The 13,934-nt window shown below is 42.3% G+C and overlaps 2 protein-coding genes across 2 annotated transcripts in view; one reads left to right on the forward strand and one right to left on the reverse strand.

Annotated features, from left to right (window-relative positions):
• PMPCB (peptidase, mitochondrial processing subunit beta) overlaps positions 1-1,486 on the forward strand; it is a 266,044-nt gene extending 264,558 nt beyond the window's left edge. The window contains exon 13 of the mRNA XM_085654026.1: positions 1,043-1,486. Within this exon, the coding sequence (XP_085510152.1) occupies positions 1,043-1,107 (65 nt within the window). The 3' untranslated portion in view covers positions 1,108-1,486. The remainder of the gene's footprint in view (positions 1-1,042) is intronic.
• DNAJC2 (DnaJ heat shock protein family (Hsp40) member C2) overlaps positions 1,210-13,934 on the reverse strand; it is a 316,362-nt gene continuing 303,637 nt past the window's right edge. The window contains exons 16-17 of the mRNA XM_085654025.1: positions 1,775-1,923; positions 1,210-1,337 (exon numbers count right to left, since the gene is read on the reverse strand). Coding sequence (XP_085510151.1) covers positions 1,263-1,337; positions 1,775-1,923 — 224 coding nt within the window. The 3' untranslated portion in view covers positions 1,210-1,262. The remainder of the gene's footprint in view (positions 1,338-1,774; positions 1,924-13,934) is intronic.

The raw sequence follows: 13,934 nt of genomic DNA on the forward strand, positions 1-13,934 counted from the left end.
CTAGTTGAAGAAACAGCAGAAAAAACTTGAAGTACTGAGCAGAGCACAGGGAGACTCCCTTCACACGACGTGCGGTAGAAAATCTGAGAGCCTGAGCCTCTGAGGAGAACATTCTGGTGGGTGATGTCGCCTGATTGGCTGCAGTTTGGACTGTATATAATGACTGTGATAGTCATAGCTGTGGAAGTTTTTTCCCTTGTAGCTTAGGCTACTTTACTTCCTGGTTACCAGGGTTTTTTGGTTGTTATGTGCATAATTATTGCTTTTCTATGTACTGTGGGACTCCCACTCCGACGACGGGGAATGATTCAGGCATGTGAATCTATGAAAGACACCCCAAATACTGGAGAAAAAACATTTCTACTTTGCACCTGCCTCAGGAAGGAAGGCTTGTGATAAAGTTAGGACAATTTTAGTAGCAGGGGCTTTACATCAATGAATGAACATGGGTGGTTGCCACGGAACACTCTCTTGATACAAAATAGCACAAAGCATTATTTGTGCAACAAAAGAGTACTTTCATAGCACCAATAGTTTTGCACTGGAAAATAAATACCTTATCAAGACTGGTGCAAAGTTTTCATACATCCTCCCCTAGATCAGAAAGTGTTTTGGCTAACTCAGATTCCCAGTTTGCTCTTTATTTAGCTGTTGACACGGATGGGTGCTGAATGTTTAGTTGTTAGTGTAAAAAACTGAAGGGTAGGTAAATAAGAAACTTACAATTTAGTGAATATTAACAATGAGGACTGTTGCGCATTGTGCTCACAGTAATCCAAGTACCAATAATACAAAGTAAAGTGATTTGCCTTGCATCGCCTTTTACAATTTCAAACCTATGTTAATCAATCAGTAGAGTAAATTGCTAGGTCGCATAATAAGTGGTGAACTGCCTTCAAGAAATGTCTTATAATGTGAAGACTTCATTTAGATCCACTGACCTCGTCCTACATTAACTTTCTTGCACGATATCAAATATGATTTTTTGTGTGTCAAAAACTATAGCTTCATTAACACTTTTTTTTTTTTTTTTTATCCCTAGGTCCCATAGAACAACTCCCAGATTATAGGAGAATACGTAGTGGGATGTACTGGCTGCGTAGTTGATGTGATGAAAATGATACGAGTATAACTCTTACTGCAAAAGGGGCAAGCTACTTGTGGAGAGTAGCAATATTTTCATGTGTGGGAGAAAAAAAACGACACAAAAAGTATTCACAGATTTTATTATAAAATAAACAGAACAAATATTTAATTTAGTTTTATTTCTTTGCTTTAGCAGCATTCACCACTTGTTCTTGGGCAGCTTTTTTTGCCTTCACCATTTCAACAAGTTCCTAGAAAATGAAACTACTATTAGTTACAATGTTTATTGGTGGAAATACAGTTTGTCAGCCATTACTGTACAGTTCATGCAGGCCTGAATTATAGAACAGTGATGGAACCAAAAAAAAGTTGTACACTGGAATAAAATTTTGTAAATAAGGAAGGTGTCCTATTAAGTTTATTTTTGTGATGTAAAAAATAAATAAAATAAACCACCACAATGGTTTTATTTTAGCAGGGTGGCTAATCATTCATTGTTTAACGGTTTGCAGTTTGTTCTTGCCTTTCAGCACTACGCTAGTCCATTTAATTTAAGCTAGGTATTTCCGATGTCATGCCATGGTGCAGACCTTAACATTTTCATAAACGTTAATAAAAAACATTTTGAATAAAAGGATGTACTATAAATAACTTCAGTTTAAGGTGCAAGTCAATATTCCCTCCTTACCTTGTACCTCTTCATACATTCTTTTTTAGACCTGCCAGGAACTGCCAAAGCAATTTTCTCCCACCTTTCTGGGGTATTTACGGGGTACGTCTTCAACGCTTGTTCTAAAAGTTTCTGCTCTTCTGTCGTCCAGGCAAGAGCATCGGGCCCTGAAAAACAAAACTCACTTTGTGAATTCTTAACAAGGGTGTCAACGGTATACCCAGGTTTTCCAAAATAATTTGTGTAAGTAATTATTAGGATCCTTGGCAGTATGTTCAGCGGTATACACCAAATGACCATGCGTTGTAAGGGGTTTGTGAAATAGCTAGTGTGGAGTGCTACTCGTATTGTTATATTTATAAACCCTAGCAGAATCATTTCCCCAATTCCCATCAGAAATAAGTTGAGGATGCACCTCAGATGTGGGTTTCAAGCTTCTTTTTGTACTGAAGGCAGCCATGTATGTGGACAGCAGACTGGTAGTCCTCAATACTACATATACACTATCCAACCAGACCAATCCGAGCTCATCAACGTGCTGTGAATAAGCTTGCCAATGTTGGGTTTCAGCTGTCTTTAGGTGGCTAGTACTAACAGGCTAGGAATGGGAGGTCTTGACTGAAGGGTGGCAGAAGTAGGGTTTTCCACAAAATCATGTCATTCAGCCTTCTATAACTGCAAAGCCATTGGGGCAAAAAAATACAAGTGAATGTACTAACAGCAAATACCAACTTCATTCAGGGGCAATTCTCAACCTTTCCTACTACCATCTGAGGAAAAAATATTACAAAACTTCTTTCAGCTCGACTAATCTTTCTTAAAAGCACTCCTATCCCTTTCACCACAAACCTCTCTAAATAAATGAAGCAGTTAAAATCCACAAACGTCTATGAAGACAAAGTCTACGTTTTCGCCTGGTGTCTGATGATAAACACAATGCTGTCCCACAATAACTTTCCCAAATGCACACCAATTTGAAATTATCGAACCTAAACCCCAACATTCTAGCAATGGCATATTGAAAAAAGACAATACTATCCACACCCATAACTGAAGCGGACTGGTCATCAAAGGAACTCTGCATAGTACTATTCTGCTATAATCTTGTAGTGTGTCAAAATCCAGAGGCCCCATAATCGCAAGCCTTTTGTGACAATACCATAGAAATTATCACAAAAATTGAAAAGGGAAAAAACTACCTATAATTACAAAACCACTAACATTACTTCTATGCAGGATAGCACCATCAATTTTCTCCCCTTGCTCACTACCTTCAACACCCTCTCCAAAAAGCAATTCTACAAAAGTCTTAATGCAAGCACCCCATAAGAATGTGTCCCCAGAATCCAGAACGATATCCCTACCACCACCATAAGCACGGTCCAGAACTATGAAACAACTGCCCTCTTGCCATGGTGTGCTGGTTGCGACTATCTGCCACAAACTGACGAGCTCCACCCAACGTAAACTCAATATACAGATAAATTCTGTCATCCCAACTTTAAGATATGCCTCTCCAATCAATACTAGAAGTACCATCTGCCAGTCTGCACCTTAAGACCCGCAATCTATCTTAGGACATATGAGACTAATCATTCCCGCCAACACATGCTTTATAATGCCTAGTAAACTATGCTACTCCTAACCACAAGGAGAAGGCCAGTTACTCTAGTCTGACAGTCCTTCCAGTCTCTGTTTGATATAATCCATGTCACCATGCATCATACCATATACCAATTCATTACATGATCCTTCATCAACCACCGGACAGACAAATTGTATGAAAGAACCTGTTAAACCTTGCTGACAACTGGATGGTAGAGATACAGGCTATAACACCCTCCTCAAATAACCACTCAATACTAACCAGACCAACCTGCCAAGACTGGAGAGAATTGCTGGCCATTAGAGAATTGTAGTATAGTCTACTGGTCAAGTTCCAAATAGTTACATATGCTTGGCATCCTGTAATTACTTAAGAATGATGACAACATTGCCCAGTTTCTTAAATCTCTTCAAATTACATCTCTTAATAACAATCATATGAAGGAGGACGGTAACAGTCCATCTAGGGCTAGGCATATCTCGGATTCCCTGCTCACTCCTTTTAACACTTGCTGCCTCTCATGGATCTAGACGATCACAGAGTGGTCGACCTCCTACCACAGCCAGCATAAGAAATCGGATTGAGAAAATAGAAGAAACTATCACCACAATAAAGGGAATGCAGAGCTAATCAGTGCTGCAACATAACACATTTAAAAAATATGTATCCAACGCTCACACTTCCTCATCGATCCCGCCATTAAGACCAATAACAGTAACTGCACATAGGGGGTAATCATGTATGACATGGAAACACTTTCCTCGTAGGCTCATAGCAGAGAACACTCTTCTAACCACACCTACATGGTGTAGCATTCTCCCTATGTGGACAAGTGCTACACGTAGCGGTAGTACGCGCAATACAATAACCTGGTGCATTGGGTGCTTCATAGGAGGTATCACCAGGCACCTCGAAACCTTAACTTTGATGAAAAACTAGTTGTACAATGCATGGGATTTACAGGCGCACATGCTGCAAATACTAGATCACAAACAATATAATACTGGTCTCCACCCTAGCTCAGTAACAAAATATCATATCTATATTATTTTCACCAATAAGTATACCTACTTGCTGACTACGAATCAGATTTTTGCTCCGAGTTCAGCATGAAGACAGCCCTCTTAATTGTGTGCGATGATTAGGCACAAGTGGTTCATGATCACTAAAGCTGCTCAAACTCACTGGAGTATGCAATACGTCGAAACACGGAATGGGCTTTCCTAGTCAAATGCTTAATTACCATTCCTCTTGCACAACGACCGGATGGTCAGGTTATGAAAATGAATCTTGAACTGCTCACCAAATGCTCAATTTACAACAATGTTTAATTTATTTTGCGTACCCCACAGCTCCCTAAGACAAGCAATCACTAAAATTCAACACGCAAATCTACTTAAACTTCTTCTATTAGACATCATTACCCCCCTTCAAATAAAAAGCCTTGACTTCACCATAAGCATTATCAGGGATGCCAGATCTACCAACTTTCCTTTGGTTCACTTTAAATAAATAAATCAAGCACCCCCTAGCCTCTGGCCCATTCAAAAGTGCTGCCCACACTTCTCACATTCTGTGACTCAATATTGGTAATGCAGTCGTGGCTAGTCATTGTCTGAAACCTAGAGGGGGTAATCAGGTGATTTCAGGAAAATGTGCAACAATAGAGATCCCTAACTCTTGAATTAATGGGTAAAGCTGCAATTTTACATTGATTACTCTTCAGAAATTGCTGCATGCCATGTAAATATACCTTGCCCCACTCCTGAAGCTCAATAGAGAGAGAATTGCAAACCCTATTGTGGGATAACAGCACCCCTAGTATCGCCTTAAAAACCCTAACGAGAAATACATAGGTAGATAGCAACCCCAACATTAGGGCAAATTAATGGGCATCACAAATAATATGTGACTGGATCTATACCTCTCGTGGGATTCTGTATTCAAAGTAGAGAGATAGAAGTTATTTAGTACCTTATATCTCAATTATCTATATGGTGGAAAGGGTACAATGTCACTATTGTCAGCAATATGGGCAGCGTTCACAGCCTTGGACAAAGCCGCCAGATCCCTACGCTGGTATAACAAAGTTACATGGGAAAGATTCCTTTGGGAAGGGAAACCCTCAAGGAAGTTGCCAAGTTATGTGGCTTTTGAACATGTGACACCAAAGGCTTATCAAAGGTAGGGCAATTTTGAATTTGAAGGGTGGTTCCTTTGTCCCTTCCTGTGTCTTCAACAGGAATATGAATTAACCAACAACCAGGTCTTTAAACACACCCAACTAAAATGCGAACTCTTGGCAGAGGAGCTGAAGTGGAAAGAGCTTCCTGAATTCGCCCCTCTGTAAGGCAGAATATTGTTAGACGAATTCGGTAGGGGGCAGTATCCTACACCCTTAAAACACTAACAACACGCTGGTTTGGCTAGTGAAACTAAGGGCAAAATGGGAGGAATACCAGAGTGCATTTGAGGACATAAGACTGTGAGGCTGCATTGATGCACCGCTGGAGGTGGCAATAAAAAACAAGTTACCCTACATCCAGTTAAAAATCCTCCATAGGCTGTACTATAATAGGAGGTGGAACAAAATGGGAAATGTCTAGACTTATGCATAACTGTGTAGCAGAGAAAATGGATCTATCTATCTCGTAATGTGAAGCAAACTTAATGGAGACAAATTATACGATGGAGTCTCATCCTGGACTTTGAGATCTGTATGTCCCCAGGTTCCTTGTCCTGGAAATTCCAGACTGAGACCCAAGCTTATATTCTGTGTGTTGGGTTTAACAGTCGCCAAAAGATCTTGCAAGAATCTGGGGATCCCCATTAACCCCTACAAAAAGCAACTCAGAATGGATAGGTACATGGAAGCTGAGGGGGGTGACATGAAGCCACAGTATGTTCTTGCAAATTTCTGTAAGGTAGGGGCAGATCGTTGAATTATTAAAGAATGGGCGGGATACAAGAAGAAGGATTACACTCGGAAAATGGGGAAGAGGAGATGCAAAACGACACAGCCTAATCATTCCCAGAGATAATGTACCCCTGACACTGTGGGTACTGACCAATTTGCATACACTGTAGACAGATTGAAGTATACAAATGGTGTCCCATTTCTTGTTTATGCAAATAATTCCACTGCAGGGATAGAGTTATGACCTACTGTTCTATGTTGAATACAATGCAAGAAAAATGTAAATATATATATTTTTTTAAATCTTCGCTGCGAAAACTGCCACATCTAACCAAACTTCTAATCATCTCTAGTGCACTACTAATTTTAGAAAGACTTTTGCTGCATCTTGGGTAATGCATTATTATGCAGTATTCTTTAAGCAGGAAGTCTTCAACTCTTTCATAAATTGGAGCAGCTTTGGGACAGTTCTGATGGATACGGGGGGAGTTTTCAGATCCTGGGTGCATGGATGGAAAACGGCTGCCGCCTTTTTTCTTCCCTTTCTTACAGTTCTCAGTCTGCAGAAATGGTGTCCTGGCTGCAGGTGTGCCGAGAGCCACCAGAGATGGTGAGCTTGTCTGCAAGACAAGGGGGTACTGGTCAGAATGGCTTTGTAAATAATGCTGCTGGTTTTGAAAATGGTGCAGGGTGGCAAGGAGATCAAACTGAGCTCCATCAGTATGGGGCAGTATGATCTTATTTCCATAGGCCTTGGATAAGTCATGCTGCGGCATGTAGGATGCCCGTAAGGAGTCTCAATGTGGGGTCTGGGAGGCCATGGAGTAGTACATAAACGACATCCAGATATGAAGGTACGAGTTTGAACAGCAGTTCTGAATGCACTTTCTCAAGAAATGGTTTCACTTTCTTTAGAAGATAGAGATGCTATCAGGCTGGCTCTGTTATTCTGGCAATCTGTTCCTTGAGCGTCAGATTGCTGTACAGTGTGAATCAAAGTTACTTGGCATTAAGTGAAAGGTAAGGGTGTATCGTGCCACAAGGTTCATGTGATTAAGCCAGATACATACTGTTCTTGACAAATAACAGGAATTCTGTCTTGGTTGGGTTGATTTTCAGCTAGGCAGTAGACAGCCAGGTCTGGACAATGTTCAGCCAGTGTCTGAGGTATTGGATGTCTTAAGCAGAGGAGAATTTCAAGTATAGTTGGGTATCATTGTCATATTGGTCAATACTGATACTTGCTGTTATCTGTGAATAGAGCACACAGTGACTTCGTGTAGTGAATGAAGAAGATAGGATAGTATGGAAGCCTTAGGGATACTACAGGCAATCTATTGAGGCCAGGAGGTGTCAATCCAAACAAAATGGTGTCCATTGAAAAGGCAGGAGGAAAGACAGCGAAAGACATTGCCAGTGAATCCCATTCAAGACTTCAGGACGCAAATGAGGGTAGGACTGTCGATTGTGATGAGGGTAAGTGAGGACAATCATTATAAGAAGGCAGGGGTAATCCTCATCTGTGATCAAGAGGGAATAGTCCAATGTAGCATGATCTGAAGCCAGATTGATACCCGTGCAGGAGATTATTAGTATTACATGTAAAGGGTGCACAGCATTACAGTAAAACGTTAAAAAGAAATGACTACAGTACCTACACATTCTAGGGGGAAAGGAAACCGGATTAAAGGACTGCTTAAATGTTTTTAAACTGTGTTTTTACAAATCAGAAGTAATGTGTTGGTGCCTTGTATTATTATAAGAAAACCCTGGATTCTTCTATTTCAGCAGTTTTACAACGCTTTTCTTAGCTCTTGTCAAACCGCAATAGTGGTTTTTAGCAGTTGTGTGAGAAATGATTATTGGTGTTGTGTGCGAGGCCTGGGTAGAGGTCTCCAGACTTGGTGTAGTGACAAACATGCAACTTAAGCATGTGGTTAAACACAAAGAAATATAAGGATAAGATCACATGCAGAGTATGTAAAAGACAAAAATTGCAGCATGGATTTGGAAGGGTAAGGGGACTATATTCTGCATGATTGTACTGAGCTCCCAACTGGCCATATCTTTTGATAAGGGGCATGGTTGATATAAGGGTTCTCATTTGGTTGCATGACTGATTGCAAGAAAGCAGGTCCTGTCCAATGGATCACCCTGTGTGCAACATGTAGGGTTTGAAGAATATTCTTTGTACTGCTGGAAGGCAGTGAAGGGCTTTGAGTGCTGCGATGTGGCCACATTAGTTTAAGTTAAGGACTTGTCTTGATGCTGTGTTTCTGATTCTTTGCAATTTGTTGACTGGGGCAGAGGTGTTTGTATCTTACATGAAAGACATAAGGTATCCACATACTCTTAACATATAGAATGTTTATCACTATAGACTTACAATTTAAATTATATTTTAAGAGACCTTCAATACACCAAGGTTTTTGACCTCACTTGACATTGTTGGCTGTCTCATTTCAAGGGACCAGAAGTATATACAGTTTTAATTTTACTGGGATCCACAGGTGAGCATGTCCTTTTCTAAGATTTAAGTTAGAGGATTCTCTAGCATTTATTGCCATTAGATTTTTACAGGGGTCAGAAATGTTAAAGGTTTTTCCCCGATTTAAGATGATCAGAATTTCGTCAAAATACTTGTAACTTGTGAGATTGAATGATTTCAGTAAAGGTGCTAGACAAACATTTAAAAGTAAGGGTCTGATATCTAAACCCTGTGAGAGGTCTACTTTCAGAGAGTAAGGTGGGGACTTAAATGATGCTTGAGATGGGGGACCTGATGCACTCTTCGGCTGGAATGGCAGCAAAATGTTTAGATGGGGATAGACTGATTATTTATTATAAAATGTTGATCAATTGTTAAACAGCTTGGGATGTTCGTCTGTACTGCCACCAACAGGCCCATCTGCTTGGAACAAACATAGGCAAATCATTGTTATCTTTTTTGGTACACTTAAAAGCGGTGAACAAGAACACATACTAGTAACATCAATACATTGAAATGAACTGCACCGAGTTACAAATTAGTACATTAATTGAATTGATCTTCCAAGCCGTTCCGAGGTTTTCTTTTTTAATGCCGATCTTCATTTAATTCCAAAGTTTTAAACTTTTATTGTTTAACACATTTTAATATTTGAGTCTCTCAAAGGGAACACTGATATTTTTGTGCATTTTGAAGCCTGATGTTGTCCTGTGTCCATCATTAATTCCTATAAGGAAGGAGGAAAGTCTACAGAAAATGAATGACTATAGTCTCAGCATGATCATTTACAAACCAGATTAGTCAGACAAAAACAAACATTGGAAATGCTGATAGATCTCATCTACAACACCTATTAATTTTGCACTGCTTGGTAGCAGATATACATTTCTGCACATCTACAGCGACTGTCTTTGAACAGGATTTTGTAAAAAAATATTAGCTGCTGTAGCTTGGTGCTCAATTATCACAGGCAGATTTGAATGCATTTTGTTTTATTTCTATGCCTTAATGCCCTGGTAACGTGAATTTGTTTTAGAGAATTTCTAGGCCGTCTTTTATAAGCATCAGCTGAAGGCCATGGTAGGGTCAAACACATGATTAAAAAGAAGAAAATAAGTTACTTACCTGTAACTGTAGTTCTCCAATCTCTGTATCTTTCATAGACTCACATGCTTGAATCATTCCCAGTTGAAGTTCCACTGTACCATAGTAAGCAGTACACAACATTACAATAAGCTATAATGGAAATTAAATACTCACATTAATAACTTATCAGTATCATTTAAAAGGACTGAACTCCAGCTAATCAGACGACAGCACCCTCTGGAATTCTACCCACAGAGGTGGATTCCCTCAGATTTTAGAACACTAGTAGGAAAGAATTCCCTAAACAATAAGGGGAGGAGGGTAGGTCGCATGTGAATCTATGAAAGATACCAATGCTGGAGAACTACAATTACATGCAAGTAGCTTATTTTATTCTCCAGTATTGGATCTTTTATGGATTCACATGCTTGAATGAGAATAGCAAGCAGTTACAGTATTTGTACAATTCGTATGCTAATAGCACACATAGCGGATGTCTGTTATTATCAAGCATACAGAGAAACAATTATATACACACAAATATATATAAAGATCTGTACATATACATTAATAAAACGTGTAATCGAAAAAGGGCTCACAGTATTGAAATAAATGGCGTAGCATCACAGCTGCATCACTGTGCCGATTCCAGACAATGATGCGTGAAAGTATGCACATTCTTCCAAGTCGGGAGCATCATATTTTCTCAAGAGGCACTCCAGCAAATAAAGCAGTTGAGGTAGAGGACGCTCTAATGGAATGCACCTTAACTTTAAAGTCAATGGCCTCCTAGCTATGAGAGCCATCGGGTGATGGTTGCCTTTGTGACTGTGGCACCTTTAGAAGTACTTCAATATGTTCTTAACAGTTGGTCAGTTCTCCTGATCGGTTTGGTGCGATACAAGTAGAACTTCCTAAATCTTCTGATGTCTAATGTATGCATGGATCTTTTCGCTGCTGCTAGCGGATTTAGAAGGAAAGTTCTCAGCATTACAGGCTCATTATGATGAAAGTCTGAAGGGACTTTGGGGATAAATTTCGGATTGGTTCTGAGAATAAGAGACTTGTCTGTAAAACGTAGGAAAGGCTCCTTAATTGTAAATGCCTGTATTTTGCGCACTCTTCTGGCTGATGTTAACACCAGCAGTAATGCTACTTTCCATGACAGGAACTTAAAGTCTACCTTGTGTATTAGTTCAAATGGACTTTTCATTCATTGTGTTAGCACTACATTCAGCTGCCACACATGAGGAGGAGTCCTTTTTGGCGTGAAAACTCTGAATAGTCCTTTAACTAATTGCTTAATAATCCTATTAGACCACAAAGAGGAAAAAGATGAAGACCGTCCATCTTAAAATTGAGGCGAGGTGTACTTTAATTGCTGCCTGGGCCTATCCTGATTTTGCTAGTGATAAGAGATAATGTAGTATATGTCCTGGTGATACTTGAAAAGGATGCACACTCAACGTCTGGCACCACAGAAAGAAACGTTTCCATTTCAATCTATGTTTTTGTAGTGGTGTCTGCTCAGGTCTTTGCAAGAACGTCTCTCCAATCTTTTTTTTTTTTTCTTTTTTTGGGAAAACCTTTATTACAGTTTCAGAGACATACAAATATGGGCCTACAACCAACAGGCCGGCCGCTAACGCTCAGTGTAAACCTAGGCACAGCTTTACATTCACATCGATAAAGCAACAAAAGAGCTACTGGGGTGCTAATCAACTCCACCGGCTGCAGCCGTAGTCCATAAATAAGCAAAGAAAGGTTTCATATTTTGAAAAAAAAACAAGAAACATCACACACACACAAGGCAGAGGGGGTTAATGGCAATAACATGTGCTCCCCGCATCGAAGGAGTAAACAAACCCAAGGAGACAGGGGGGGGGGGGGGGGGGGGGGGGGGGGGCAGGCGGAAGAAACCAAAGTCGCATGTCGCAGGAGCATATAGGAATGCGCGGGCTAGGGAGACAGAGCAGCCTCCATCTCACGCGTCTGGGGCGGGGCGCAAATACCTCCACGATAGGAGTTCCAGGGACCCCACACCTTAATCCACTTCCCAGGCTTGCCTCTCGCCACATACACCGTTTTCTCTCTGAACATACACCAATCCATGTGTTCCTTCCACGCTGAGACCGTGGGTGGCCTCTGGGCGCCCCACAGTTGTTCAATGTCCCGCTTCGCTACCATATAGCCCAGAGTCACCAACTGCGTCTGCATCACATTGTAATCAGTCGGCTCCCAGACATTTAGCAAACATCTCCGTGCCTCCGGTAACAAGGCAACATGCGTGACTTCTTCTAACACCGCATGCACTCTACACCAAAACCGAGTCACTTCCGGACATTCCCACAGGATATGGAGGAAAGTCCCCAGTAGTCCACAGCCTCGCTTACACAGACCATCCACCGAGTACCCCATACGCATCAAACCAGGCCCCGTGACGTACACTCTGTGAAGTATCTTAAGCTGGACGAAACGCAAACGGGCCGGGATAGCCACCTCTTTCGGGGAGGCCACCGCTGACACCCAATCTTCATCGTCAAGTTCCAAGCCGTCGGCAGTCCATGTCTCTCGCAATGAGGTCAGCAAACCCATTCGATCATTGATAAGCTTCTTATAAATCAGCGAAATGGTGCTATCCGGCACATAGCCGTCGAATACTCTGTCTTCCAACGGGGAATACTCTGGAATAGCCGCCACGTCCGGGAACACAAGGCATGGTGAACCTGAGCATACCGAAAGTATTACCTATCGTTCAGCTGATATTCAGTTTTCAGCATGTCGAACGTCTTAAATTTCCCTTTCGTCCAGAGATCCCCTACCTTGCTGATACCAATCATATCCCATTTCTCAAAGCCTTTCGTAGTACACAGATAACCCAAACGCTGGGAAGCGTACAATGGCGTTGCCCGAGTCAAGTGATCCCTCCACCCCATCGCCGCATTTGCTGCATGCCACACCTGCACCGCGTCCCGCGTCGGGCCAGTCAACCGCACATCAAGGGACCCCGAGTATAGTGCTAGATTATAATCCCCGCTGGGCAATAACAATTTGTCCATCTCAAAAGCCGGGTTCAGAGCAGGCCCATACATCCCGTCATTGATAGCAGCCAACTGGGAGGCCCAATAATATCGTTTAATGTCAGGGAGAGCGACCCCCCCCATCATACCACGGTAGGGTTAGTTTAGCGAGAGCAATCCGCGGCCGCCCATCCCAGAACAATCGACGCTGAAGACACTCCACCTCCCGAAAATAGCGGGCCGGCACTGCGTCCATAGTGTTCTGCAGGGCGTACAAAAAGCGCGGCAGCGACATCATTTTGAACAACGCCGCCCGGCCGAGCGGCGAGAGCGGCAGCCGCCGCCAACCCGCTACATCCGCCCTGAGGCGCTGAAGGGGGGGGGAGAGAGAGAAGATTCCGTTCACACCGGGCCCAGGGTTATAAAGATTCCCAGATACGTGAACCCCGACTGCGCAACCTGGATAGGGCCTCCCCGGAGAGAACGTACACACAAGACTTAGCCCAATTAATGACCAATCCGGAGTTGCGACCAAAGGAGCTCAACACATCCACCAATACAATAAGCGATTTGCGCGGAGATGCAAGATACAAGAGGATATCGTCCGCATATAGGGAGACACGATCCTCGTATTCCGGCGTCCAGCGAAGGCCACGCATCGAGGGGTGCCACCGCAGCCACTCCGCAAGGGGCTCCAAACAAAGCGCAAAGAGAAGAGGCGACAGCGGACATCCCTGTCGGGTACCCCTACCCAAAACAAAGGGAGCCGACACCCGTCCGTTGACCACCACCTGTGCCAGTGGGTTATCATAAAGCAATTTCACCCAACCGATAAACCCCGGGCCAAACCCAAACTTCGCCAATGCTGCCCAACTATACGGCCATTCCAAGGTGTCAAACGCCATGGTAGCGTCAAGGGACGCCAAAATGGCCGGCTCACGGATGAATGGCGCTCTAGCGAGGACGCCATGCAGTCGCCGCAGGTTCAAAGCGGTATTGCGATGGGGTATAAAACCGGATTGATCTTGATGAATCAGGTCGCCCACAACCCGGATCAGGCG

Source organism: Triturus cristatus, chromosome 4_1 (assembly GCF_964204655.1).
Source record: "Triturus cristatus chromosome 4_1, aTriCri1.1, whole genome shotgun sequence".
Lineage (NCBI taxonomy): Eukaryota > Metazoa > Chordata > Amphibia > Caudata > Salamandridae > Triturus > Triturus cristatus.